This window comes from Melanotaenia boesemani, chromosome 11, assembly GCF_017639745.1.
Source record: "Melanotaenia boesemani isolate fMelBoe1 chromosome 11, fMelBoe1.pri, whole genome shotgun sequence".
Taxonomy (NCBI): domain Eukaryota; kingdom Metazoa; phylum Chordata; class Actinopteri; order Atheriniformes; family Melanotaeniidae; genus Melanotaenia; species Melanotaenia boesemani.
The window spans coordinates 1085887-1111333 of NC_055692.1; the positions used below are offsets into that span (position 1 = coordinate 1085887).

At 46.6% G+C, this 25447-nt stretch overlaps 1 protein-coding gene across 4 annotated transcripts in view; it reads right to left on the minus strand.

Annotated features, from left to right (window-relative positions):
• Window positions 1–6037: 6037 nt before the first annotated feature.
• zfr (zinc finger RNA binding protein) overlaps window positions 6038–25447 on the minus strand; it is a 29113-nt gene continuing 9703 nt past the window's right edge. The window contains exons 5-21 of one of the 4 annotated variants that reach the window (XR_006012026.1): window positions 24547–24765; window positions 24218–24459; window positions 23787–23999; window positions 22572–22869; window positions 22261–22454; window positions 22059–22178; window positions 21378–21523; window positions 19858–20023; window positions 19359–19561; window positions 19130–19280; window positions 17445–17586; window positions 12445–12542; window positions 11523–11618; window positions 10697–10808; window positions 9477–9574; window positions 6787–8171; window positions 6627–6720 (exon numbers count right to left, since the gene is read on the minus strand). Coding sequence is in view for 1 of the 4 variants with exons in the window: in XM_041999084.1 (XP_041855018.1) it covers window positions 7989–8171; window positions 9477–9574; window positions 10697–10808; window positions 11523–11618; window positions 12445–12542; window positions 17445–17586; window positions 19130–19280; window positions 19359–19561; window positions 19858–20023; window positions 21378–21523; window positions 22059–22178; window positions 22261–22454; window positions 22572–22869; window positions 23787–23999; window positions 24218–24459; window positions 24547–24765 (2681 nt within the window). In the remaining 3 variants the exon portion in view is untranslated. Of the gene's footprint in view, window positions 8172–9476; window positions 9575–10696; window positions 10809–11522; window positions 11619–12444; window positions 12543–17444; window positions 17587–19129; window positions 19281–19358; window positions 19562–19857; window positions 20024–21377; window positions 21524–22058; window positions 22179–22260; window positions 22455–22571; window positions 22870–23786; window positions 24000–24217; window positions 24460–24546; window positions 24766–25447 lie in introns of those variants that run through there. The other 3 variants (XR_006012027.1, XM_041999084.1, XR_006012028.1) reach the window with 3 other exon arrangements.

The window sequence follows — 25447 nt, forward strand, 5'->3', positions numbered from 1 at the left end:
GTTTCCTCTGTGTTCTGTTATCTACTGAATAATAACAATGGGGCAGATTTTTAAACAGAAATATCAAATTAAAAGTGAATAAATTATTTTATTCATAGATACAAAATGATTTAGAAAAGAATAAATTCTTCTGGAAATGAAAAAAATAAATAAAAAAGCTCCATAAAACATTTTATTGGAAATAAAACGAGAAATAATTGAGTTCTGATAAAAAGCTGCAGGTTCAGCAGACCTGCAGGTTTCTGGGAGTTTCCTCCAGAGTCCTCCAGACTCTGCCTCCAGGTTTAGTTCCGACTCTGGGAACAAGAGATAGACCTGACCCGGATGACCTGAGGGATCTGGGTCATAACCAGGGGTTAAACTAAGCCAGTACGATCCGGTACTGGTACCAGGAGACGGAGAGTGGCTGCCTGTTCTTCTGGAAATGAAAAAAACACAAATTTATTTGGAAGAAGCAGCAGAAACATGAAGTTAGGCCTGAAAACATCATCCTGTCTGATCTTCATCCATCCATCCATCCATCAATCCTTCCACCCAACATCCATCCATCCATCCATCCATCCATCCATCCATCCATCCATCCATCCATCCATCAATCCTTCCACCCAACATCCATCCATCCATCCATCCATCCATCCATCCATCAATCCTTCCACCCAACATCCATCCATCCATCCATCCATCCATCAATCCTTCCACCCAACATCCATCCATCCATCAATCCTTCCACCCAACATCCATCCATCCTTCCATCCATCCATCAATCCTTCCACCCAACATCCATCCATCCATCCATCCATCCATCCATCCATCCATCCATCAATCCTTCCACCCAACATCCATCCATCCATCAATCCTTCCACCCAACATCCATCCATCCATCCATCCATCCATCCATCCATCCATCAATCCTTCCACCCAACATCCATCCATCCATCAATCCTTCCACCCAACATCCATCCATCCTTCCATCCATCCATCAATCCTTCCACCCAACATCCATCCATCCATCCATCCATCCATCCATCCATCCATCCATCAATCCTTCCACCCAACATCCATCCATCCATCAATCCTTCCACCCAACATCCATCCATCCTTCCATCCATCCATCAATCCTTCCACCCAACATCCATCCATCCTTCCATCCATCCATCAATCCTTCCACCCAACATCCATCCATCCATCCATCCATCCATCCTTCCACCCAACATCCATCCATCCTTCCATCCATCCATCAATCCTTCCACCCAACATCAATCCATCCATCCATCCATCCATCCATCAATCCTTCCACCCAACATCCATCCATCCTTCCATCCATCCATCAATCCTTCCACCCAACATCCATCCATCCATCCATCCAGCAATCCTTCCACCCAACATCCATCCATCCTTCCATCCATCCATCAATCCTTCCACCCAACATCCATCCATCCATCCATCCATCCATCCATCCATCCATCAATCCTTCCACCCAACATCCATCCATCCTTCCATCCATCCATCAATCCTTCCACCCAACATCCATCCATCCATCCATCCATCCATCCATCCATCCTTCCACCCAACATCCATCCATCCATCAATCCTTCCACCCAACATCAATCCATCCATCCATCCATCCATCCATCCATCAATCCTTCCACCCAACATCCATCCATCCTTCCATCCATCCATCAATCCTTCCACCCAACATCCATCCATCCATCCATCCATCAATCCTTCCACCCAACATCCATCCATCCTTCCATCCATCCATCAATCCTTCCACCCAACATCCATCCATCCATCCATCCATCCATCCATCCATCCATCCATCCATCCATCCTTCCACCCAACATCCATCCATCCTTCCATCCATCCATCAATCCTTCCACCCAACATCCATCCATCCATCCATCCATCCATCCATCCATCCATCCATCCATCATCCATCCATCCATCCATGTTCCTGGTCTTATTGAGGACTGGAACATGAGCGGCAGCATGTAGATGTGGTCCCAGGATTGAGCCTTGGGGAACTCCACACGTTATTTTAGTTCACCCAGACTTATAGTTACCTATAGACACAAACTAGTCCCTGTTTTTACAAGAGGACTTAAACCAGTTAAACCAGAAGGTCCTACCCAGTTTTCCAGCTGGTTTGGTAACATGTCCTCTTGGATCCAGTAAAAGCAGGACTGAAATGTTTCTGTTATCTGTAGGTGTGTTCATGTGGCTTCCTGCTTCTTTATACACTCACTTGCTGCTCTAACTTTGATTTTCATTGATTTTTATTCTGATTTTTTTTTTTCATTTTTTTTTACTTACAAACCACACACAGTAGTTTTTGAATATCTATAAAAAACTGGGACTAAAGTGTTTTAATAGAAACTGCAGCATCTTTCATAGCTCTTTTATCTTCAGCGCTCCGTGTGTGTGGCCTACACACAGCTGAAGCCTGTACATAGCAGTCAGCTAAAGCTAAGTAGCTTGGAAAAGTGCTAACGCTAGGCTAACAAGCAGCAAGCTGTCTTCCATCTCCGCAGAGGACTACCAAGACCTATTTAAGAAGATAACAGTGCTGGAGGCGAATGGACGGCGTGGAAATGAAACAACCTTTGATTCAAAACAGCGGAGATGAGCTGCAGGAGAGGATTCTGGAAGCCGTGGCTGATCACCCAGATGTGAGAACCATGGTTCTACATACAGGGTCACATGATGTGTCCCAGCACCAATCTGAAGTTGTGAACCAGGACTTTACTGGACTGTTAGACCAGCGAGCTCTCTGAAAGCAGCTGTTTTCATCAGTGGACCTGGTCCTCCACCAGAAGAGGAGAGATTCAGTAGATTCCTGCCACTGAATAACTGTCTTATATCCACATGTGCTGACAACAAACTTTTACATGTTTTAAGAACGCAACTTCTTTTTAAAGCAAATGGATTAAATGTGAACAAGTCAGGAGTGAAACTGTTCACCTCCAACCTTTTTACTTCCTCCATCATCCCTCTGCACTCGGTGCCCAGACTGAGATCCAGGAGGAGTTCTCTCCCAGGATAGACCAACCAGAACCCAGAGGAGCTGCATCTGCCCCCACCCAGCCTTCAGAACCCCCCCACCCACCGGAAATTTACTAAGCAGATGATGGAGCAGGTTGATGCTGGACTCAGATCTGCCCCCCACCAGAGCAGCTACAGGGAGGGCACCCAGCCACTCCTGTCCCACCACCAGCTTCATGTTTGGGATGTATGATGTGTGTAGGGGCGAGGCTGCCTGGATAACGGCAGCCATGGTTCCCAGGACCAGCTGGATCCCTGTTTATCAGAAGGTTCCAGAATATCTGGACTGTTTGGTAACAGAAGGAGAAACGCAGCTCTGTCAGAACACAGAGAGCTGCTTTCTAGAAGCTTTCCCAGTACAGTTAACATCCCCTGTGAGCCACAGCTTCCCCAAACATAGGCTAAACTATTCTACACCATCCAGTAGCTTATTAAATGTTAGGTCATTAGCTGGAAGCGTTTTTAATTAATGATTTTATAACTGAGCCCAACCTTGATTTTATGTTTTTAACTGAAACCTGGTTAAACCAAAATAACAGAGCAGCTGCTCTTATCGAACCAACCCCTCAAGGTGAAGGTCGTCTCTGGGAAGGAAAAGTCTCCATGGAGAAATTCCACACTGGTGAAAAATGGAAAAAGAGAGTCAGAAAGCTGAGCGCAGATGGAGAAAAACACATCTACAGGTTCATTATGACATAAAGAGAAACTTCACTCTTATAATTTACACCTGAGGAAAGCAGGAAGTCCTGTTTCTCTGACATTATTAGCAGAAACTATCATAAAACTCATGTCTTCGCTGCTGTCGACAGGTTAACAAACCCTCCTGTGTCAGTAGCACCTGAACTTTATTCCACCAAGGCTGCAATGAGTTCGCCAAATTCTTCACAGACTAAATCCAGAATATCAGACCAGCAGCAGGTTCAGGACACATACTGGTCCATGAAAACCAGTTTAACCACCATGACACAGTTTAATCCATTAACAGCAAAGATCTGGGCGACATCTTACATCAGCGAACTCCTCTTGCTGCTTGGCCATCCTGCCCACAGGTTTCTTCAAAAAGGTCTCAAAGACTCTGGAGCCAGATCTGGTCCAGATGTCAACTGGTCTTTAATTTCAGGCATCTTCCCAGAACTTATAAAAACAGCTGTAAATCAAACCTCTGCTAAAACGGGACAATCCAGACACAAATGAGCAACTACAGACCGATCTCAGATCTTCTGTTTCTAAGTAAGATCATAACAAAGTCGTTTTTCATCAGCTAAACGACTTTTTAACTAAAACAACTGCTACGACGTCTTCCAGTCAGGTTTTAAACGGCACCACAGCACCGAGATGCTCTGACCAAAGTCATTAATGACATATGTTTGAACACAGACGATGGAAAAATGTCAGTCTTTGATACAGTCGACCACAAAATATTACTCCTGACTGGAGAACTGGGTGGCCTCTCTGGCACTGCACTGGTTTAAATCTTATTTAGAGAATAGAAAATACTTTGTGTCAGTAGGTAATTTTACATCTGAACAGACAAGAATTACATGTGGAGTTCCCCAAGGTTCCATCCTGGGGCCTCTTCTGTTTAACATCTACATGCTCCCACTGGCACAGGTCATAAAGAACAACATTAGTTACCATAGCTACGCAGATGACACACAGGTATACATTACAATGTCACCAGGAGACCGAGGCCCCGTACAGGCTCTTGGTAAATGTATTGAGGAGATTAATGACTGGATGTGTCTGAACTTTCTTCAGTTAAACTAAAACAAAACTGAGGTGATGGTTTTTGGAGCCAAAGAGAAACGATTAAAGGTCACCACAGAGTGGGAATCTCCCAGCTGAGACAACAGAACCAACTCCACCTGTAAATCAGCAGAATACTGACACCTGATTGGCTGGACTCCGTCTCGGTTCACACTGACCCCCCTCAGGAAATTTCTACAGGAACCAAAGGTCAAAATGTCCACATGGTTTCATGTTTAACACATTATTTCCAAGGCAGGAGGACAACTTGTTCCATCTGTTCGTTCTTTTTAACTTCATAGAGGTGACTTCAGTTTGTATGATGAGGTGAGTCAGTTCAGCTGGTCAGGATTACTACACACATGTGGAAATGTACACGTATGAACATTTAGAATAACTTCTAGACCTGGAAAAGTTGCTCTGATCAATATGTGGAAAACTGGATCTTCCACTTCCAGACATCTGGAAGTAAATGTTTGTTGGTTTTATGGATTCATGCTGGTCTGGAACTAGAATCAACATGCAAAGATGTGTGTGTGTGTGTACACACACGTACATGTATGTGTATGTAACAAATAAATTAAACTTATATTAAATGTTTTTATATCAATTTCATAAAATCTCTAGGAAACATTGTTTTTATTCATAAAATTGAGAATTCTGTACATTTTAATAAAGTTTCCTTGATAAAAATTTTGGAGCTTAATGTTTTTCTAAAGGCAGGGTGGCCGTGTTCTTTACTAAGATGCTAGAATCCTGGATGTTTTACGTAGCAGCCGGCGCTGCAGGCGACATCACCAGCTCAGCATTCCCAACGCTCCTCCCCTCCTGCAACTAACCTGCCACCAGAAAATAAGTTTCTGGGAGACAGGAAGGCCGTCCCCTCCCCAACGAAGACACGCCGAACCAGGAGCCGTTTCAGAGGACAGCAGTCTGAGCTCCACTGCCAATAAAAGCTACTAAACATTATGAGCTGGTTTTCCAACAGATTCAAAGAGACGTTTCTTCCATCTGAAAATGTTTATTTTCTAGCAGAAAGCAGCACAGAAAGCTTTCACAACAGAAGCAAAGCTGGAGGACGTAGCCTCCTCCCAACTCATCGTCTACATCCTTATTTACACCACTTCTTTTAGCACCTAAACTAAATTAAAAGGCCAACGAGCTGCTTCAGTTACCGTTTAGCCAAAAACAACAAAGTAAAAACCAAAAACACGTTTTTCACAAGAGGAAAAAAAAATCTAATTTCAGCCTTTTTCTCAGGTTTTATGAAAAGAAAGAAAGTTTGTTTTAGCTCAACAACTTGCCGACTCAGAGATTAACGTGAGATGTGAGAAATGCCTCGTCGGTGTTCGTCAGCGGCGCCAAGGTGACATCACAGCGCTAAACATCACCTGCAGTCAGCTGTTCATACAAAACAAAAACAGGAACAACACCGAAGTCTGGATGCAGCCGTCCACATTCCCGCCTCGCCAACCCGGTCGCAACCGCTCGGGGCCGGTTAGATCCAGCTGGAACTGGGCGGATTTGGTCAGATCCAGTCGAGACCGGCCGGAACCACTCAGAGCTGATCTGAACTGTTTGGAACCTGTAGGAACCGGTTAGATCTAGTCAGAACCAGGCAGATCCGGTTGGAACCGTTTGGAACCAGTCTGACATGGAACGGGTCAGAACCAGGCAAATCCGGTTGGAACCGTTTGGAACCGGTCAGAACCAGGCAGATCCGGTTGGAACCGTTTGGAACCAGTCTGACATGGAACCGGTCAGAACCAGGCAGATCCGGCTGGAACCGTTTGGAACCGGTCAGAACCAGGCAGATCCGGTTGCAGCTGTTTGGAACCGGTCTGACATGGAACCGGTCAGAACCAGGCAGATCCAGTTGGAACCGTTTGGAACCAGTCTGACATGGAACCGGTCAGAACCAGGCAGATCCGGCTGGAACCGTTTGGAACAGGTCAGAACCAGGCAGATCCGGTTGCAGCTGTTTGGAACCGGTCTGACATGGAACCGGTCAGAACCAGGCAGATCCGGTTGGAACCGTTTGGAACCGGTCAGAACCAGGCAGATCCGGTTGGAACCGTTTGGAACCGGTCAGAACCAGGCAGATCCGGTTGCAGCTGTTTGGAACCGGTCTGACATGGAACCGGTCAGAACCAGGCAGATCCAGTTGGAACCGTTTGGAACGGGTCAGAACCAGGCAAATCCGGTTGGAACCGTTTGGAACCGGTCAGAACCAGGCAGATCCGGTTGGAACCGTTTGGAACCAGTCTGACATGGAACCGGTCAGAACCAGGCAGATCCGGCTGGAACCGTTTGGAACCGGTCAGAACCAGGCAGATCCGGTTGGAACCGTTTGGAACCGGTCAGAACCAGGCAGATCCGGTTGCAGCTGTTTGGAACCGGTCTGACATGGAACCGGTCAGAACCAGGCAGATCCGGTTGCAGCTGTTTGGAACCGGTCTGACATGGAACCGGTCAGAACCAGGCAGATCCAGTTGGAACCGTTTGGAACGGGTCAGAACCAGGCAAATCCGGTTGGAACCGTTTGGAACCGGTCAGAACCAGGCAGATCCGGTTGGAACCGTTTGGAACCAGTCTGACATGGAACCGGTCAGAACCAGGCAGATCCGGCTGGAACCGTTTGGAACCGGTCAGAACCAGGCAGATCCGGTTGGAACTGGTCAGATTCAGTCAAAGTCATTGGAACCGGTGGAATCCGGTCAAAAACAGTCAGATCCGGTCAGATGAAGTCAGAAAGTGGTCGGAACTGTTCAAAACCAGTCTGATCTGGTTGGATCAAGTGGGAAACCGGTCGGAACCTGTCAGATTGTTCGGAAACAGTCGGAAACTGGTCAGTCAAAGCGGTTGGATCTAGCTGGAACAGTTTGGAACTCGTCAGCTCCAGGTGCAACTGGACGGTTCAGGTTGCACCCGGCCTGAACCGGTTGAAACCAGCTGGAACCGGTCAGAACCACCACTTGTGATGCGAGAAGCTTGTGGGGTAAAACCTGCTTCACCAGGTGGGATTTTATCGAGCAGAGAACTGGCTTTAGGAAATCTACAATTAAAATACACAGATCCACATTTTTCTTTGCGTTACATTTTTCTTTAGCTTGTACGGAAAGAAAATTCCCAACACGGAGACAGGCGAACACGTTTAGTACACATTGGTTACACGTTAGCTTAAATAAGAAGGAAACCCATTAAACGCTGTCGTAATCTTTCTTGTCTTTTTTGCCTTCGCCTTCGAAGCTGTCCGTGCCGTCGCTGTTGTCACGGCGACGCTTGCGGCTGTTGCGGATGTTGAAGCGGGGGTTCATCTGTGGAAGAGGGTCCATGCCCAGAACCTTGTAGATCTGACGGAACGCCAGCAGCCTCAGAGCAAACTGCAAACAAACAAACAAACAGGTTTTCAGCCTGGTTGGTGGAGACAGATGGAAATAAACCAGTTTGAACTGGATTCTCCTCATCAACCAGCTTTCATGCCGTCACCTTTACCAGGTGACCAGAGCCGCAGTTATAACCAGCAGCCGTCGCCCCCAACGTGTCACATTACAATCTGATGAGGAAAATGTAAAGGTGGTAAAGTCAGACTGTACTAACCTGGTTAGTATAACTAACTAGTACAACTATTAGGCCTGAGACTTCCGCTACGCCCTGATTTCATGGCGTTCTCTTAAACTCTGCAGCCTGAATGGAAGTGATTGATGAAACCAGCCTTGTTCCTGGAAGACGAGTTAAAGCTCCGTTCCAGGTCAAATTCATTCATCCGTCACATTTCCACAAGTGGCGCTGCCCAAAGTGCTCCACTACAACAACCAGGTAAATAATACATATTTTATTTATATAACGCTTTCCAGCGGTGCGCAACAATCTAAATAAATCTAAACTCATTCAAATGCACGAGTTCTGTAAGAAACCATTCAAACAATTAAAAACCAGACAGTTAAACTAATTAGACGGTTTCAGTCAGCAGGTCTTTGTAGAGATTTATAGTTCCAGAGTCTGGAAGCTGCTACAGAAACGTCTCCATCTCCTCCAGAGTTTACTTTTGTTCTTGGACCGGATAAAACCAGGGGCAGCGTTCTGGACCGACAGAGATGGACAGAGGCCGGACCAGACCCGGTCCAGAGAGCCGCGTTTAAAGACGACGCCTTCCATACCTTAAACTGGATTTATACTGGCGCGGCGTCAGCTCGGCATGCACCGCTTCCAGACCTGACGTGCACCCTGCTCGCAGCGCTTACGCAGAAGTGCTCCCTCGTGATTGGTCGGTGTGGTTACCGTGGAAGAGATGACGCTGTAACCGTACACTCCAGTATGAGCGCACGTGTCAGCGGCGTCATCGTGCCGATCCGACCGCACGGTGACGCGGTGCAGCCATAAATCCAGCTTCCGGCTGGAACGTCTAACCCTGCTGCAGACCTTTTACATCAGAAACCTTTGTTTCTTTAACCGAACCGTGTTTGACGTGTCGAAGGGAAACTCGACCAACAGAAACTCAGCAGGGAAATAATAAAGCTCATTATATTAGATTTAGTGAATGCATTAGAAATTAACAGCGCTCGGATAACTGAGTTAAGCAGTTTGCTTATTACCTTGTAAAATATATTTTTACATTTTTTATTTTCCTGGTTTTATTTCATTCCTTCTCTCCACGCTGCCTGAGCCAGACCAGGTGATGTCTGTACCTGAGCGCTGGATGTGATGTCCTCCCTCTGCTGCTCCCCCATCAGTACCAAAGTGTCCACTGGCTTCTTCTCACACGGATCCATCAGTCCTGGTCCGCCTGTCCGGAGGAAAACACCCATCTTTTATTTCACCTTTAATAACCCCTGCCCCCCCTTCATCTGAGACCTTTAACCCCATTTATGTTCCAGAATCTGTCAGACCTTAAAAATATACTCAGACTCTAGAACTGATCAGAAGACGTGATGGAACCAGCATCTCTAGGGTCCCATCAGGTCCCGGATCGTACACAGTCGCTCACCATACAGTCTTTGATCGTACAGAGTCAAGAGCAGTGGTTTTCAAACGACCCCCAAGATAAGACGCATTGGTTCTGGCGGCCCCCACGCATCGACTCAGTGATGAATGGTGAGGCGTCTCCTCTGGGTGTCCTGCAGCTTCCTCTAAACAGGAGGCTGGAAAACTGTCAGATCCTCAGAAATAAGGATAAACTGGTTTTTGGTGGTTCACTGGGACAAGACACCTACGTGCCCAAAATCCGCTGCTTCGGCAGAGATAACGTCAAATTCTGAGTTTTAATGTAGCTGTTAAAAAATGTGCTAATTTCAAAGATTTATATCTTCATTATTGGTTTAATTTGGACAGCCCTGCTAAAAAAAAAAAACAAATTTATTTGATAATTGAAGGCTATACATCTTTTTACGTTATCTCATGGCCCCATGGGGGTCCCGGCCCCCACTGGTCTAGAGGACGACCAGGAGAGCATTCATCCTAATTAACAGACGGCACATTTCCCAAAACAGCTGAGCAAGGAAATGTTTAAATCTGCTGCTTCTGGTGTCTTTAGCCTTTCCTCCAGTCCTGTTAGTCGTGTAAATAAGTGACCGGACGGTTCCTCATCACAGTAGAGGAACCAGCAGAACTCAAAGAGCAGCAAAGCATTTACCCACATCAAACATCTGGCTGGAAATACGCTGTAAAAGAGGCTTTTCACTCCCGGTGTTTGCTGGAATAGACATGTTTGGCTTCTCTTTGTGGAACACCTGATGTCTGCTGTTTTAAGGCCTTTAAAAAAATTCAGATGTAGTCATCAGAAACATGGACGCTCCCATTTCTGGCTTCTGTTTAAAGTCGAATCAGCATCTTTTATAACCGTTATAAGCTGCTCCCGTTGCACAGAAGCTCATTGCTCAGCGTGTGTTAAAACAAACAAAACTCTTACCAGAGAGTAAAATCCCAGAAGAAATACATTCAAAGACGCGTCTCAGAGCGTCACCAGGACTGAGGGGAGCAGATGCACTACTGATGGCCTTCTCCACCAGCAGCTCCATCGCCTACACGGGACAGAAAAAAAATCAGAGGATCGTCATCGTCCACAGAAACGAGCTCCACGCCGACACTCACGGTGCCACGCCGGGCGCGGAGGGTCGTCCGCCGACCTCCACGCCGGGCGGGGGAGGGACGGCTGCTACAGAAAACACAAACGCAGTCAAGTGACAGAGCTGGTCCTCAGATTCTTCTCTCCACACGACAACATCTTTGTCTCGTTTCAGACAAAGGAGAAAATCTTTCAGCAGAAACTCTGGTGAAAGTCTAACATGTACGCTCTGAGGACGATACCGAGCATTTCCTGTTGTTTCTCTCATGAAGGGGCAACGGAAGCAGTACCGACAGAAACCAGGGGGCAGTGTAGAGCAGGACAGCTGACGTACGACCAGCATAAGGTACAGAGAAGAAGAAGACTCCGTGACGTGTTTAACGATGCATTTACTGTCCTCTCAGACCACCACGGTGTACCGTGCTGCCTCTTTCTGAGAGTGACCATCATGCTCTCCTCCATCGCTGCCATGTTTGTTATTGACTGGACTCGGTGGTGAACTCTGCACTGCCCCCTGGTGGATGTACTGGCTAACAACTGTGCTAACGTAAGGAAGGCATGAAAGTACGAACGCAGTGATGTTAGAAATGGACGTACCTGTTTACGCACATAACAGAAGCAGAAAGGAGGCAAACCTGACATGTTCAACACGTTGGAACGGCATACGTACCCATCCAGGGAACGACGACCAGGTCGGGACTCGCTGACAGAGGTCTCTCAGGATCCGGATGATGATCACACAGGACTGAAGACCATTGGCTCTAGCCTTTTGATGCAATAAAGTTAGGTTTATGGGGTGACCCAGAGTGACAGGAGATGGACCAAACAGGTGAATCAGTTCCATCATAGAGGTCCAAACACTACTGTGCATAATGGAAGCTCAGTTATAGTCTGGTGTGAATAAGCCATAACAGTTTGCAATCAGCTGCCATTCCCAGTAGTCTTGTACCTCACAGTTAGTAAGGGAGTTCAGAGTTTGCAAGATGCACAAGAAACAGGACCTGTTCTTGCCATCTTCTAAACCCTAAACCCCGTATTTATCGAGGTATCTCACAAACAGGGACTGAGAAGTACCAGTCCGCCAGAGGAGAGAGTGTAGGGACTGAAAGAGTCTTGGAAATCTGATCTACTTTGCCCACGCTTTTGCTTCTGAAGCAAAATCATAGGAAACTACTCAGATACTCCCTTTTCTCTCAATCCCCATTCTACAACAAGTTAAAGAATGAAAACAATATAAAAGTTGGACTAAAGGCGCTTTGCGCTAGTTATTGTGCAGCCTTATGGAATCACATGGACTATAAAGTCCTACTTACAGAAGTCAATGGGGGGATACAAGGATGCCAGTTCAGACTTCTTGTTTTACAAGAGATTGGGGTGAACTCAAGTTTTTATAAATGGATGCATACAATAGACACCAATCAGATCCTTCTTATAACAGGTGGCATCCTTGAATATATGAACATATGTGTTTTGCTTCAAATGGTTTTCATCTTAATTCTAAAATAAAATCAAATGTGTAAAATCACAGATAGAAGAATGAACAAAATGCATCTCATAAGGCTACAATAAGAAAGTAAAATGATGTTCCGAACCTGGAACCACTTAGCGTGGCGCAGAGCAGCCAGAGCGTCAAGGCATTTTTGCCTGTCCAAGACGTCCGCTGGGTCTTTCACCATACCCGAGGTTACATCTAAAAATGGATTTCAAGTGTCAAAATGGTGATGAGGAATGGGTGTTTGACCAGGTCAGCGAGGCTGCCAGAGAGCAAACACATTGCCACACATACCATGACTCCAACTGCTGGCTTTAACTTTGCTGTTTGGTAAAATCAGAAACAATGATATAACCCAGCTGCACATGAACACACCATCAATGTAAACTGATAATAAAATTCTTTAAATGGACATAAATCCACCAACTCTAATTTGGGTTTTAGGGCCAACACCGTTTTATCAGGTGATTATTATGATTACCTTCAGAGCAAATCATGGCTGCTTAGATTTTCTGTTGCTTCGTGTTAGACGAGGGATCCCATGGCTAGTGATCGTTAGCGTGACCTGATAAAAAGTGGCATGGCAGTAAATAGTAGGTGTGGCAAAGTTTTTGGGATGAGAGAAAACCTTGGTCAAAAATCCTTCCGAAACTGTTGGGCCCTGATCTGAAGGAAAACATACAGGGTTTGTGTGTCTGTGTGTGTGTGCATGGGCTGATGGGATCAGGAAGTCTTTGTGCTGAACTGCATGTTTATACGACCCCAGAGCAGGAAAAGTCGGGACTTTATGACAGTAGGAAAAAACACTGATTCTCACTTTGACACATCATTAGGTCGTCTCCTCGCTGCCGAGCAGCCGGCTTCTCATTAACCAGCCAACCAGGGCGATGGCCTTCAGACAGACCGGCCGGTTTACAGCCAAAGTGTAGCAGCTAGAGACTAGAATTCAGTACAAGAAGTAGTTGTCCTGACAGGAAGCAAAGCTAGGGTATGGGCTGACCAGTTCAAGAAATGGACTAAACATGGTTCTGCTGCATTGAGGAGCTGTAGTCTCTAAACGGGGCGACCGTCCCGCCGCGCTGGCTAAACTCCGCCCCACAGCCGGAAATTCTTTTATCACCGATTTTATAGAAACACCACCAGGAACCAGACCGACGAAGAAACTGAATTATAACTGGATCATTTGATCCTGAACCCCGTACCGTCACAGGACCCTGATCCAGAACCCCGTACCGTCACAGGACCCTGATCCTGAACCCCGTACAGTCACAGGACCCTGATCCAGAACCCCGTACCGTCACAGGACCCTGATCCAGAACCCCGTACCGTCACAGGACCCTGATCCAGAACCCCGTACCGTCACAGGACCCTGATCCAGAACGCCGTACCGTCACAGGACCCTGATCCAGAACCCCGTACCGTCACAGGACCCTGATCCTGAACCCCGTACCGTCACAGGACCCTGATCCAGAACCCCGTACCGTCACAGGACCCTGATCCTGAACCCCGTACAGTCACAGGACCCTGATCCAGAACCCCGTACCGTCACAGGACCCTGATCCAGAACCCCGTACCGTCACAGGACCCTGATCCAGAACCCCGTACCGTCACAGGACCCTGATCCAGAACGCCGTACCGTCACAGGACCCTGATCCAGAACCCCGTACCGTCACAGGACCCTGATCCAGAACGCCGTACCGTCACAGGACCCTGATCCAGAACCCCGTACCGTCACAGGACCCTGATCCAGAACGCCGTACCGTCACAGGACCCTGATCCAGAACCCCGTACCGTCACAGGACCCTGATCCAGAACCCCGTACCGTCACAGGACCCTGATCCAGAACGCCGTACCGTCACAGGACCCTGATCCAGAACGCCGTACCGTCACAGGACTGGGCTTTTGGACCCGTTGCTGCCAAAAGGCTGGATGCTCCTTTTGCTTCTTTCCCAACAAAGATCTGAAATCCCTTCTGGTCTGACAGAGTCCAGATCAGGGGCCTCACTAATCAAACTGTGTGTAGCAAAGCAAACTACAGACGGCGTCTGAGGCGCGAAAAGGAAATGCTGCACTTCTTTCTGATTTATCGAAGCGTGCGCGCACACACATCTTACACCTGTTTCCGTTTATAAATCAAAATCAACTCTAAAGCGGGCGCACATGAGTTTTTTTCTAGTTGCTGGGTGCTCCAGCTGGGTGGGCGGGGCTCTAGCTGGGTGGGTGGGGCAGAGGGATACGATAACCGCTATAAACCAGGTGGACAAGGAGTTGCAGGAAATAAAGACGTGTGGACAGAAATGAGGACAATAATAAAAACATTGTGTAGGAATAAATAAAGGAAATCCTCCTCTTGTGTGTTTCGTTAGCGTAGCATCACTTCTAGACCTCCAGCCTCCAGTCTGGTCCCGCTCTGCTGGAACGAAGGACCAAAGCTACTTTCCACACTGGCTGCTACATGCTGGCAGCAGACTGGCTCCTTATTTATCTGGATGGTTTTATAACATGAAGTTTTGTTTTACAACGACAGAACATGTTTTAGTGGTTGAGCTTCTTATTAACATCATCTCCCTTTTCCTGGAAATCCTGTTCTAACATGTATCTAATAGGGTTGTCACGGTACTCGGTACTTCGGTACCAAGTCGGTACCAGCACTGCTGTCGTACTGTCGGTACTTGTATTTTCATGGTACCGGTAGTACCGATGGTACCGAAGGAAACGGACGTAAGAGATGTTTACATCCGCCCGCTGCTAGCTAAACAGTTGGGTGGAGATGGCTACATCGAGTGCAGCGGGAGCGGCTGCTCCGCCTCAGCTCGTTGAAAAAAAGGGAACCAGGAGCCACATATGGAAGTACTTTGGCTTCAGGCCAAACGACAAAGGGGACATAATAAATCCCCAAAACCCAATTTGCCGAAGATGTGGAAAGGGATTCAATACGAAAGGAGGAAACACGTCCAATCTAGCAAAGCACCTTAAAGACAGGCACCCGGATCTATACAAAGAATTCAAGGTGAGCAGAACTTTACGAAGTTTTTGCTAGCGGACCACAACGGAGCCTTACCGAGGCACATTTTAATTTGACATTTATCTGGTAATTTGTATATAACTAACTCAGGACAAGCCCGTACAATGGAGTGTTTAAAATTTTGTCCATGATTACATTTCTGACTGGCTGCTGGGATTTATAATGCTGTTCTTGCATTAAGCACAATATTGTTCATTTCTGTTAAATACTTGAGGGCATGCCATTATAGAAATATTTTTTTAATTATTATTCTTATTTCTTTTTTATTTATTTGTTTGTTCTTTAGTGAAAAAAAACACAATCTTTGTGTAAATACTTGAAGGGAAAACACCAAGGTATATATTTTATTATTATTTATCTGTTCAAGTTTCTACAATGTAAACAGATTAATATTTTAATAAAGATGCTGGATATCTTGAATAAATTAGTCTTTTTATTTTTTTGCCGTGGTATCGAATTAGGTATCGAGTATTGTGTAACTTCACTGGTATTGGTATCGACTACTGAATTTCTGGTATCGTGACAACCCTAGTATCTAACATGTGGAAGGTGATAGTGGATTGTGTACAAATGTCTCACATTTCACATCATTTCCTTGGTTTTATGCTGGACCGTTAGGTGTACACACAAAATCGAGAAATATAGGAAATGGCGACACCGAGTCAGAGTTGCCGTGGAGGAAGGAACATTTTATAAATCCCAGAAATTGACTATATTTGGCGTAAGCCGGTTTATGGTTCTACACCATTTTAAGAAATGAGGCCCCGGATTGGTGTGATGGTCCATCCCAGACGTGTCTGACTCAGCTATGTTTGCAGGTATGGTCCATTATCACATAAATGTAGGTACGCTGAAGCACAAGTCAAAGTAGATGCAGGAATCACTGCTTTTTTATTTAAACCTTTCATACTGTCCAGATTTTTCCTCTGATTTGGGGTGGTGTGTGTGTGAGTGTGTGTGTGTGAGCATGGAAATGTGTGTGCATTGATCTACTCAAACATGAGGAAAGGAGGAAGCAATGGTTGCTGAAGAGAAAATAATGACAAATACCAGAAATCAAAGTGTTAGATATCACCGCATGCATACCTAACATCAGTAGGTTGGAATCAGACCCCAGCAGTCATTGCTTACAAAAGGCTGTGCTCAGGTGCAACCCAACGTTCCTCTGCAGTTACCTTATTCACACACCCTAACTAGACTCCCCCAAGACGAATTTGGTGCAATCCAAATTATTTCTCATCTTTCCACTGTGAGTGAAAGAAAAGACAAAAAGTTGTCTGAATTTAGAGGCAGCGGTCTGAATGAAATGATGGGCCAATAGGAAGCAGGGATGCCAGGCCTCAGGGGAGCAGTTTGGATCAGGGGACTTCAGCACGGTGACGGTCACCCGTACACAAAAGATTTGTTTCCTGTGGGAAAGTTGCGTCTGATTTCAGAAAAGGTTGCAAAATTCAAGCTCTTTTGCACAATTACTGTCAAATTCAACGAGATAATGATGTGCCTCCTCTAATTATCCATGTCTGTGGAAACTGTCTTTTGTCCTCAACAAAAAAATAAATTAAAAAAAGAAGAAATACGAAGGAAAGATGTAATGAGGATCTTCCATTATTACAACCAAAGTGACTCCTCGAACACAGGAAACAAAATAGTCTCACCTGGGAATAACTAGACTGAACACAATGCAACACGGATCATGCTTTGTTCAGAGATGAAATACAGCATCTGAGGTAGGAGTTACAGAGCAACACTGCTGGCACCGCGGGTCTCTACACCACTTTTAATGCCCTAAATCTAGAACGCAATTGACAAAACAAAACAAACTTGAATTAATAATGATGGTCGGACTTGTTTAAATAAAGATGCAAACCCTGAAGGAAAAAGCCAAACTATTGTCAGACTGTCCTGGACCATTTCTGGAAATAATCGCAGACAAAGAGCCCAACCACGGGTGTGTGGCGTGCCAGCAGGACGATGCTCTTCAGGGTATCCACCAACATACTGAAGCTGATTTTATAGAGACAGCAGAAAGACAAGAAAGAAGGAGCAAAGGAAAAGGTTGTGATGGATTTCCCAACCTCCATCCCGACTATTTTCCTCTCGGATGACCGGTGAAGTCAGTGTGATAGTCACTTGCATCTTTGGCTCGCTACAGGATGTCAGAATGATTGCGGCCTCCTGGACCGATCCCTTAACCTCATACTTTTCTGGAGTTACCACCTGGGGATAGAAGAAGAAAGAGGTGAGGGCACCAACAAAGTCCAGCTCACGTGCAGCTAAGGGGCAACATCTGGTCTGGTCATCTCTGAAGCCTCCAACACTGGAGGGTCCAGCTCATACAGCCCATCTCCATCTGCGGCAGTTCGGACCAGTACTGGCACCGCCACCCACATCTGCGGCAGTTCGGACCAGTACTGGCACCGCCACCCACATCTGCGGCAGTTCGGACCAGTACCGGCACCGCCACCCACATCTGCGACGGGTCGGACCAGTACTGTCACCGCCACCCACATCTGCGGCGGGTCGGACCAGTACTTTCACCGCCACCCACATCTGCAGCGGGTTGGACCAGTACTTTCACCGCCACCCACATCTGCAGCGGGTTGGACCAGTACTTTCACCGCCACCCACATCTGCGGCGGGTCAGACCAGTACTGGCACCGCCACCCACATCTGCGGGGGGTCGGACCACTACCACCACCGCCACCCACATCTGCGGCGGGTCGGACCACTACCACCACCCACATCTGCGGCGGGTCGGACCACTACCACCACCGCCACCCACATCTGCGGCGGGTCAGACCAGTACTGGCACCGCCACCCACATCTGCGGAGGGTTTTTACTTACAAGTTTTATTTATTTAATAATATTGGTACTAATTTCCTATAAAATGATATATAAAAACTAAATTGTTTATATATGTACACATATTTAAAAGATAGCGTATATTACATATATTTTTTATATATTTTAATTTTAAGACCCACTCTGGTGAAAATCATGTCGTTCATGTACATGTGACACTTATCTGACACTAGAGGACAGATCTTGTGAAAATTTTGATCAAAATGGTTTTTTGGAGTATTTTTCTGCATTTAAATCATTGTGAACCAATGGCGGGCAGAAAAAAGCGAGCTCAGACAGACCCTCATTAACATGTCATAAACCAACAGGGCGGGGCCACAAGCTCCTGCCCCGCCCCCTCTCTCATTCCGCCCACCAATCAGAAGCAGAGTCCTGGAACAAACACAGGTTCTGTGATTTTTGCCAAAAACTTCATAACAATTTAAAGACCACTGAAAATATTTTGAATACTTCCAAAAAAGCGCCAGAGTGGGTCTTTAATATGTTTTACCATTTTTATTATAAAATTTATACATTAACTTTCTAAACAAAAAATGTAGTTTTCATTAAACATTTTATATATTTTAGTTACTTTTATTATAATTGACGTTACTTATTTTCGTAATTGAAATATTAGTTACTTTCATTAAAATATAAGTTACTTTCAATATTCGTTACTTTTATTGAAATATTTGTTCTATTATGAGGTACTTTTATTAAAATATTAGTTACTTTAATATTAGTAACTTTAATTAAAATATTATAGTTAATATCTTCTGTGCCAAATTGATCCTGTGATCCAGATTGGAGCTTTTGGTGGGCTTGTTTTGGCCCCCGGGCCACATGTTTGGCACCGCTGCTCTGCCGGTGAAGCGGCGTGTGTGCTGTACGTGGAGGAAACAAGTGGAAGGACAGTACTGTCAGCTGCTTGGGCAGGTGCTCCACGATGCAGGTGAGGAGGCTCTTAGTCGGCTTCTCGGAGCAGAGCAGCACCAGGTTGACGTTCTTGTCTCCACGAAGCAGCAAGCCTTTAGCCAGGACGCCGACCCTCATCACTCCCTTCAGGGCTCTGGAAAGAAGAGGAGGGAAATAAGGTCTAATTTCCCCCATCAACATCAGACCAGCTGAAGAAGACAGCAGCGCTGACCTTTCTTTGGTCGGCTCTTTCTTCTCTTTGTCGTCCTCGCTGTCGTCCTCCTGGTCGGTGATTATGTCCGACACCAGCTTCAGGGCGCGCTCAGTGATGGAGACGATCTTCTGGATGGACTGGAGCTCATCTTCCGACGGATAAATGGCCGCATGCTTGGTCATGACGTAGCGATCGTCGGAGGAATCGGGACGACGGGGAGGCTGAAAGGCACCAGAAAAGATCCGGATGTTTTACTTCTTTACAAACACACCGTCACACTCAGTCATATGGTCACTCTGATTGGCTGGAATATCTTGGCCTGATGGACCAGCTGGTCTAACAAAAGAGGATTGCTGCTCTAATACATGCTTCATTTTTAAAAAACTGTACAGCACATGTCGGAGAAAGTCCTGGTAGGTGCTGTGGGAATGGAAAAGTGCGTGTGGGTTGTTATTTTACGTTTGACCTCTACATGTGATTCAAAGAGAAACCCTGCAGAAGAGGCACTAAAACCCACCATGGGGCCCTGAGGCTGCAGACCAGGCATGCCAGGCCGGACTCCGAGTAGACCCGGAGGGCCAGTAGGTCCTTGTGGGTAGCCTCCATCTGGCATACGCCGCCGGTCATCCCAGTGGTGCTGCTCCTCCTCCATCCGTCTCCAGTACATGTCTTCTTCATAACGCCTGAAAACAAAGCAGTTCATCCCTGAAACTTGTCTGTGCTTCACCAGGTCCACGTTCAAACCGCTCAAACTTTCATTCAGCTGACTGGTGCAAACATATACCAACAATAAACCATCATCATCATCATCATGATATACACATTAAACTGTGTTTTTACGAATTTATTATTGACATGAAATCAGTAAAAAGGAAACTGGATCCAGAACTGTGACCATGTGAAGAATCTAGTCCTGCTTCAGTCCTTCATCTCTTCTGCATCGCTCTGTCTCATCTCATCTTCCTCTTGGCAACGCTCCATAGAGTTCAGGTCTACGGGGTTCAGGTCTGAAGAGTCTGCTGGCCAGCCCAGCCCAGTAATCCTTGGTCCTTGAACCAGGTTCTTGTGGCAGTGTGGGCAGGTGCCGAGTCCTGCTGGAAAATGAAGTCTGCATCTCCACAAAGGATGTGTGAAGACCTCCTAAGACCTCCTGGTAGATGCTGCGTGGACTCTGGACTTAGTAAAGCCTGGTGGACCAGCACCAGAGGACACGGGTCTCACATCACCACCCACTGTGGAAACTTCAAGCTGCACTTTAAGGGTCTTGGATTGTTGCCTCTCCAGTCTTCCTCCAGACTCTGGGACCTGGATTTCCATGAGATGTAGAACTTGCTCATTAGAAAAGACCCTTTGGACCACTGCTCACAGACCAGGTCCTGGTTTCTTTAGTCCAGGTCAGACGCTGCTGACGTTGCGTTCAGGAGCAGCTGGACTTGAGGACTACGACATGAAGTCCAGGTCCAGGATCCGTCTGTGTGGTGGCTCTGGAAGCTCTAACTCCAGCCTCAGTCCAGTCCTGGTGAAGCTTTTCCTGACCGTCCTCTCCAGCTGCTCCATCCTGCTGCTTGTTCCAGCTTCTCCTTCCTCTCAGCTTCTTCTTGATGAGCTTTGATGCAGCACTTTGATCATCCAGCTTCTTCTGCAGCCGCCTGCTGAGGCTTTTCCTCCTGGTGGAGGGAGGTGATGGTTTCTGTCCAGCTGTCAGGTCCGCAACCTTCCCCATGATGCTGGACTCTACTGGAACAGACTGAGACCATCTAGATGCTCAGGAGGCCTCTGCAGGTGTTTGGATGGATCAGCTGGTCAGAGTGTAGAACTGAACCTTTTCACTATGTTCTCATTTCTGAGATTTAGATTGTTGGGTTTCCATCAGCTGCAAACCAGAATCATGAGAATTATAACGGACTGATGCTGGAAGAGTCTCACGTTGCTCACGAGTCGTTATTTTAGTTCCTTTTTAAGCTGAACCACTGAAATAAATCCAGTTTGAGAGATATTCTAATGTTTGGACTTTCACCTGTGAAGGATGCTTCCTACCTCATCTCCATCCTCCAGCGCTCCTCCTCCTCTCTTCTTCTCCAGTATTCTTCTTTCTGCATCTGTTTCCTCATCTTCTCTTCCTGGATCTTTCTGGCTCGGATGCTGGGCTTCACCTCCACCTGCAGATCTGGGTTCACCTTTTTCTGAAAACAAAGCCCAAACAAAAAGCTAAATACCAGTTTTCATCAACGACGTTGGCACTGGTTTCCTGAAACAGGTCAGCTCTGCATCCCGTCAGAGTTTGAAGCTGAAAACGTTTAAAAGCAGGAGAAAATCTTTAAACAAGTAAACTCGTTCAACAGTTCAGCTACAGGAAGAACCGCTACAGAAAGACGAGATGGGTCAGATTTTTTTAAAGAGATTTCGTTAAATGTCAGATACGGAACTAAAATAAACACGCGTGGCGACTCACAGGTGAGAGCGCCACCGTTTTATTCTGTGAGGCTTTTTGGTTGAACCTCAGTTTAACTACAAAGCTGGAGAACTGAAGGAAAACTCATCGTTTACATATTGGTTAAAATTACAGGAAACTCTGATGTATGAAGATCAGCTTTATTAAGCTCCTCTACAGCTGAACCAGCCCTGGACGGGATTAGACGGTGGACACGACAGGACCAGACTGGACCCTGGACCCAACCTCCAGGTCTAACAGCTTGTATGGGAAGGGCAGCTCCAGACCTTGTACTGCAGGCGGTGCCTCCGACCTTTCAGGTGCATCTCTTTAGCGTTTGGATCGTTGAAGCTACATTCACACAGCTTGCAGTGGAAACGGATGACCTTTCCTTCATCGTTCCTGACCTGGAGAATCAAACATGGACGTTACACGCGGGACATGAAGACAAGTTCGGTTGTAAACCTGCTCAAGCTGAGGGGCTCTCACTTCTTCAACGTAGTCATGACCAACAGGCTGGACGTCGCTCTGCAGAGCCGCCAGCGCAGACGTGGACAACGCATCAGAAACATCCGTCTTGGCGTCCTGGGAACCCGAAGCTGGCGTCGCGGGTTTGGACGAGTCCGCTTTGACCTCCGCTCGAGTCTCGTCCATCTTCCCTGATGTCTGCAGTTTATTCCCACCTGATTAGACCAAATCAACTCTTCAGACTTCCAGACAAAACTGCAAACATCACCCATTTCTTTCTGCCGCTGTCATGACGACCATATAAGTTCTACTCCCATCATGTGACTACTAACCAACAAAGTTGATCTTGGGGGCGTTGACTTTCTTCCCGGCGGCGGCGGAGAGGCTGCTGTTCAGCGGGCTCTTCACGCCGCCGCTGACGAGGCTGACCGGTTTCAGGTAGGGAGCGCTGAGGCTGGAGGAGGTGGAGGAGCTGGAGGACAGACACAGCGAGCTGGAGGAGCTGGAACTGTTGGGGGTGGCCGTGGTGGTCTTACTGGGAGCTGCTGTGGTGAAGGAGGATGTCTGGGTGATCATACTGGGCTCTGTGGAGGGAATGGGCTTTCCAAGTTTGGTGTGAAGCTTCACAACCTGAAGAAGAATCAAAACAGGAAAATTATTTTCAGTAACATGAACGAGAGCTGAGTTTAAAACTAAACTAATCCGTTTCAATCTATTCAAATTTAATTAATCCAAAATGGATTCATAAAACTCTGGAGATGGATTTTTTAAAATGTTTAAAATAGAACTTGTACTATCTTCCTTTCTAGACACATGATGATAAAGACTCTAAACGTAAAGCTCATCAAAAATGTCGCCTTTTTCCGAGTTGTTAATAATTACATAGTCACGGCGAGCTTGTGGTTAATCGTTACCACCAGAACTGGCTGCTGCTCTCATGGCGACACATTAACGGATCTGTGACTTTCTACTTTTACACGGTGTTTGTAGATTCTCACAAACTGGCTGCTTTGGAGGCGTTCATTCCCTCCGAGCTGATGCTGCTGGAACGCCGGCTACCTGGTAATGACGTTACCAACCCTCAACCGCTTGGAATTCTCAGACACCTGAACGCACCATAACAAACGTCTTGGGAGGGATTTCTGTTTGGGGGCTGCGCCGCGCCCTTTATAAAACGGAGGGAAACACTAACACCGTGGTGTGTAATGAGGTTTTTATACACTCATCATAAAAAGTTGGTGAATTCTATATGTAATCAGCTGGCTGAGCAGAGTCTCCACCTCAGCCTGCAACGAGCTCGGTCAGGTCTCTCAGGTCAGCAGATTGGTGATCTGGACCACCAGGATCAGAGGGTTTAGAGCTCTGCTTGCAGGACTTTTCAAATCTGAAGTTCTTCACTCAGGTATAATTTGCAATCCACTGTGATGCTGTTCATCGTTTTTACCCACAAATTCAAAATGACAGACATCTGCGGCATGTTTATCTGTCCCAGACAGATTATTTGAAGAAGCAGAAACAAACTGGTCTGGTTGGGTTGGGGTGCGGACCTTCTGGTGCTTGGCTCCTCGGATGTGAGCAGCGTAGGCATCGGCACCGGTGCAGGAGACGTCGCAGAGCTCACAGCGGAGCTGGTTCTGAGCGTTCCGAGCCAGCGAGCCGCCACCAGAACTGCTGCTGCTGCTGCTGCTGCTGCTCTGAGACACTTTGAGCGCTGCCTCCTTCTTCTTGTGCTTCTGACCTTCCAGGTGTTCTTTGTAGGTCTGAAACATTCAGCGTTGCAGGGTTCACTTAAACACAACTTTAATCATGAGTTGGTAGAAGTGTTTAAGCAACAATCACAGTTATAAAAAAGCTGCAGCGCAGCTCAAATATGCAGAAAACGAGACTCTGCCTGATAAAATAAAAAAGTCAATTAAACTGAGAATTAAATAAACGGTCGAGAATAAAATAAAAATCCTGCTGGCAGAACTGGACTCACCTGGGGACCTGCACAGCTGATCTTGCACACATCGCAGTAGTGTATCTGGGGGGGCTTGGGTGGTTGCTTGGGCCGGAGCTGCTTACTCTGGAAGGGGGGTTTCTTGGTGAAGGTGTTCCCCGTCCAGGCTGCAGATGCTGCCACAGCGGCAACCGCTTGCTTCTGCTGCTGCTGCTGCTGGTGCTGGTAGTAGCTGGAGGCTGCAGAGTACACTGCTGCCTCGTAGCCGGAGTACGAAGGTCCTGGAAGAGAAACCCACACACCCGCTCTGGGATGAGGTTTACGGGCAGGAAGGACGAGAAAGGGCTCCAGATTAGTTCAGTAGTTACCAGAGTAGGTGACAGCACTGGTGCTGTATGTGGGGCTTTGAGAGTAAGACGGGACGACAGACGCTGCAGCAGCGACAGGCTGGACGGTGGATGTCACCGGGTAGATGGAGAAGGTGGAAGAAGCTGGACTGGGAGCAGCCGGCTTTATCACAGTCACCTGCCGAGTCTGCTGGCTCTGTGTGTATGATGTTACGCCCTGGCTGTAGCCCGATTTGGGAGCTGAAACACACACACACAAAAAAACATGTAAAGAATCAGTTCTCAGGATCTACTGGATCATTCGGCTTCAACTGCCTCAAACAGAAAATCTGACCTGTACCTTAAATGTACCTGAAATGTACATACGTGTGCATCTCCACATGATCCTGACTCACCTCGTCACACAACCTGAAGTTACATCTATGATGGAACAAGTTCTCCTGCCTTGGAAATGTTTTACATTTAAACAGAAAACATGAAACCTCACCTGGACGCGTTAGAGATTACAGTTACTTTGATTACAGGTGATATCGTTATGAAAGTCGTACATTTAATCGATCCATCCTGCGGGCCACACCGAACCCTGTGGCGTCTGGTTTTGGTCTTGAGCTGGATGAAGACGTTCTTAAACTGTGTGTTTTCATTAATAATCTTTTATTAAGATGAAGCTAAAGTTGGTTGAAAAACAAATCTGTTAATCATCAAGTTTATTTTTTTAATTCTGTAGTTATTTCAGATCGTGTGTGTGTGTTTTCTATGAAGGTAAAAATGTGCCAAAATGAACAAACTTGTAGATTTGATGTGAAAACTTGTAGAATAAAATGTGAGAAGTTGAGCATCAAAGGGCTTAACGGGGGCTTTAACCAATCAGAGTGAATGGTTGTGAGAACAACGTCTCCAGAGCTTCTCTTGTTGGACCTCT